This window comes from Ictalurus furcatus, chromosome 24 (genome assembly GCF_023375685.1).
Source record: "Ictalurus furcatus strain D&B chromosome 24, Billie_1.0, whole genome shotgun sequence".
Lineage (NCBI taxonomy): Eukaryota > Metazoa > Chordata > Actinopteri > Siluriformes > Ictaluridae > Ictalurus > Ictalurus furcatus.
Genome location: NC_071278.1, coordinates 7,714,099 through 7,717,844, shown reverse-complemented (window position 1 = coordinate 7,717,844; position 3,746 = coordinate 7,714,099). Strand labels below are relative to the sequence as shown.

Below are 3,746 nucleotides of genomic sequence, written 5' to 3'. Positions count from 1 at the left end.
ATATATATATATATATACACACACACACACACACAAGTGAAGAGAATACTTAATAACAATATAGGGATATCCAAACTCAAAGTCGAAAACCAGGCCAATGTCGAGACCAGAACAGCAGTCAAAATGCAGAGTTAGCCACAAGGGCAAGCAACACAAACCAAGCACTCTCCAAACAACAAATCACACATAAACACCTCCAACATCCCACCACTTCTCACTCCGTCTTCGTCTTTAAAAATGGCCGCCAATCAGTGAGGTCATCCAGGGAGGCGGGAGCAAGGCAGGCTAGGGCAGGCTGGAAAGTCTGGGAGGGAGTTTGGACCTGCACACAAAAAGTCACAGCACACAAAACTTCCCGTCCCAAGATAGCGGGTTGTAACAATGGCTGCCTAGCATATATGTCGTCATCACAATAAAATCTTAAAAAGCTTGATGTGGAACAGGCACAAGCACTCCGGATATGTACTAGAGCATTTAAATCATCACCAGTGACTGCATTACAGGTTGAGACAGGAGAGATGCCGTTGTGTATCAGGAGGATAAGGATCATGCCATACCATATTGGGTAAATCTACAAGGGCATAGCAGAGTACACCCCACGAAAGCCCTCTTACAAGAATGCTCAGAGTTTTATAGGACTAACTTTAATAGCTTTGGATGGTTAGGAAATGCAAAGGCACAAAATGCAGGTCTCAGTCAAGTAAGCCCCATTGTGGTGATACCAACTGTACCACCCTGGAGATTCATAAAACCATCTGTAGATACAAGATTACAACAAATATTAAAAGAGAATTATAAAATAGCACCACAAGGGATAATAATTCAAAACTATATGGACCAGTATCAGGATAAATTACTCATATATACAGATGGGTCAAAACAGCCTGAGACTGGCCACACTGGTGCGGCTTTATTCATTCCTCGGTATGAAGTAGCAGTCAAAAAAAGGGCGACCGATCATTTATCAGTGTACACTGTAGAACTATTAGGAGTCCTATTGGCAATGTAGTGGTTGGAAAAAAATCATCAGAACCAAGATGTCGCTATAGCTTCTGACAGTCTATCTGCACTATCAAGCATACAGTCTGGGAAAACATCATGCAGACAAGACATTGTCTACCAAATACTTCATCTGCTTCTCATACTTCATGCTAAGGGGCTGAATGTTTCCTTCTTCTTGGTTCCTGCACATGTAGGGGTAGGAAATGAAACTGTGGATGTACTGGGAAAAAGATCGATAAAGCATGAAACAGTTGATATACAAGTACCATTAAGTAGAGCAGAGATCAAAACCATTATAAAGGGACACACGCATAAAACGTGGCAGGAATACTGGGACACAGCTGACACCGGACGACACCTATATACCATACAAAAACAAGAAGGCATGAGTGTGAGGCAGGGCAGAAACCCAAAGGAAGAGATGATAATTACGTGTCCTAGAATAGGTCATGCTGGCTTAAATCTATCATTAAACAGAATAGGAAAACACCCCACTGGACTCTGCACACACGAGACTGTAAAACACATTCTGTTAGACTGCAGAAGGTATGAGGAGGAAAGAACTGAGCTAGAGATGCAGATTGGAAAACAAAACATGACACTAGAGAACTTGATGGGGAAAACATCTGGGAAAATGCACCACCCCCTATCTAAAAAATACTGGGATAAGAGACTTTAGTAATCTAGAAGGAATATCTAGTATATTGTTATTTATCTCTTTATTTTCTTTTATTTATGTATTATTGTTTTGGTATTATTATTATTATTATTATTATTATTATTATTATTATTATTATTATATTTTATTATTTTTTTCTGCCAAGCTACTGCCCACACTCCAGTCCAGTAGGTGGCGGTAATGCACCTGTAGGTGGTTTGCCAACCGCCATTAAAACAAGAAGAAGGAGAAGAAGAAGAAGAAGGAGAAAAAGAAGCAGAAGAAATAAGCTGATGCACTTGCCTATTCTCTGTAGTAATAACTAACTGAATACTTTATTACAGAATTACTGATAAATATCACTCGTTTGTCTGCGGGTCGAGTCCTCTGTATAACAGGAAGAAAATGCTCCTGTTCTGCCCAACATGTGGAAATGTGTTGGTCGTAGAAGAGGGTCAGAGATGTTACAGATTCGCCTGCAACACATGCCCTTATGTTCACAATATTACAAGGAAGGTAAGTGTAAGGAGCAAAAACGAGAGAGAGGGAGAGAGGTGTTGTTGTTGACATGTAACTTGGTGAAGTGTCGTAAACTTGTAATCTGATCAGGTCAACAACAGAAAGTATCCCAAACTGAAAGAGGTGGATGATGTTCTTGGGGGTTCAGCTGCCTGGGAGAATGTGGATTCCACTGCAGGTATGTTCAACATGATGCAAACAATAACAAATATCCAAATTTATATATATATATATATATATATATATATATATATATATATATATATATATATATATATAAGGTAGCTGAATTACGTTTCTTAATTGTGACTATCTTTTATTATTATGATTATATATTGTAACTTGTATTGTAATATATGTTCATAAATACACTATACGGCCAAAACTTTGTGGACACCTGACTGTCACACTCTTATGCAGTTCTTCCCCAAACTGTTACCACAAAGTTTTAATCACACAGTTGTATAGAATGTCTCTGTATTCTGTAGCGTTACAATTTCCCTTCACTGGAACCCAAACCTGTTCCAGCATGATGACAGTGCTCCTGTACACAAAGTGAGCTCCGTGAAGACTCCATGGTGCGTTGAGTTGGACAACTCAAGTGTCCTGCACAGAGGCCTGACCTCAACCCCCCGAACACCTCTGCGATGTACTGGACCTGGAGTCTCCCCGACATCAGTGCCTGACCTCAACCTCACTAATGCTCTTGTAGCCGAATGAACACGAATCCACACAGCCACGCCCCAAAACCTATTGGAAAGCCTTCTCAGAAGAGTGACACTTATAATAACAGTAAAAAGGAGGACTAGCTCCATGTGAATTAATGCACATGGTTTTGGAATAGGATGTTCAACAAGCACATATGGGTGTGATGGTCAGGTGTGGACGTACTTTGGCCATGTACTGTATTTGTGCAAAATTGTAATGTATAACCGTGTTTATTTTAAGCAGCAAAATAACATTTGTTCCCTTTTCTTTTTAGAACCCTGTCCAAAGTGTGAGCACCCTAGGGCTTATTTCATGCAAATACAGACCAGATCTGCTGATGAGCCGATGACTACATTCTACAAGTGCTGCAGCCCACAGTGTGGCCATCGGTGGAGAGACTGAGACTGACCATGTGCTGTCCCAATGGACCACCACTTCACAGCCCTGGTCCTGGAGTACCCCATTTTTTTTTTCTTCTTCTTCTTTCCGTTTTTCTTTTTCTCCCCCTGAATAGTGTTTTTCCTGCTCCCATCATTCCTGATTGTAACTAATCATCTAATTTCTGAGTTGAGGTGGGTGTGTTAGAGGAGGAAAAACACTCAAGTGTGCACTACTTCAGGAGCATTGTTGGGGAAATCTGTGCTATAGACTAATCAGGAATACTTTTCTCTGATGGAACCTTTTTCTGTGTTTTAACCTAAAATGTTCTGATGTGAAGGCTACTCTTCTGAAGACTAGGGCAAGCACCTGGAATGTATATTCTTTAAGCTATAATTTATAAATGTACATCATCTTGCAGTAATCAGGCTTAACTGTCATGCTTAACTAATAAAACGTTACAATAACATGACCACTCTCA

The 3,746-nt window shown here is 40.2% G+C and overlaps 1 protein-coding gene across 1 annotated transcript; it reads left to right on the top strand.

The window, feature by feature from the left end:
• Nucleotides 1–1,882: 1,882 nt before the first annotated feature.
• On the top strand, nt 1,883–3,737 carry polr3k (polymerase (RNA) III (DNA directed) polypeptide K). Its single transcript, XM_053612423.1, has 3 exons — nt 1,883–2,176; nt 2,270–2,357; nt 3,162–3,737. The coding sequence occupies exons 1-3, from the start codon at nt 2,066–2,068 to the stop codon at nt 3,287–3,289; spliced, it is 327 nt and encodes a 108-aa protein (XP_053468398.1). The 5' UTR covers nt 1,883–2,065; the 3' UTR covers nt 3,290–3,737.
• Nucleotides 3,738–3,746: the final 9 nt, after the last annotated feature.

Coding starts and splice junctions, on each gene's coding strand:
- polr3k (XM_053612423.1), top strand. CDS start 2,066: ATGCTCCTGTTCTGCCCAACATGTGGAAATGTGTTGGTCGTAGAAGAG. Junction 2,177..2,269: donor TTCACAATATTACAAGGAAG/GTAAGTGTAAGG, acceptor TAATCTGATCAG/GTCAACAACAGAAAGTATCC. Junction 2,358..3,161: donor GAATGTGGATTCCACTGCAG/GTATGTTCAACA, acceptor TTTTCTTTTTAG/AACCCTGTCCAAAGTGTGAG.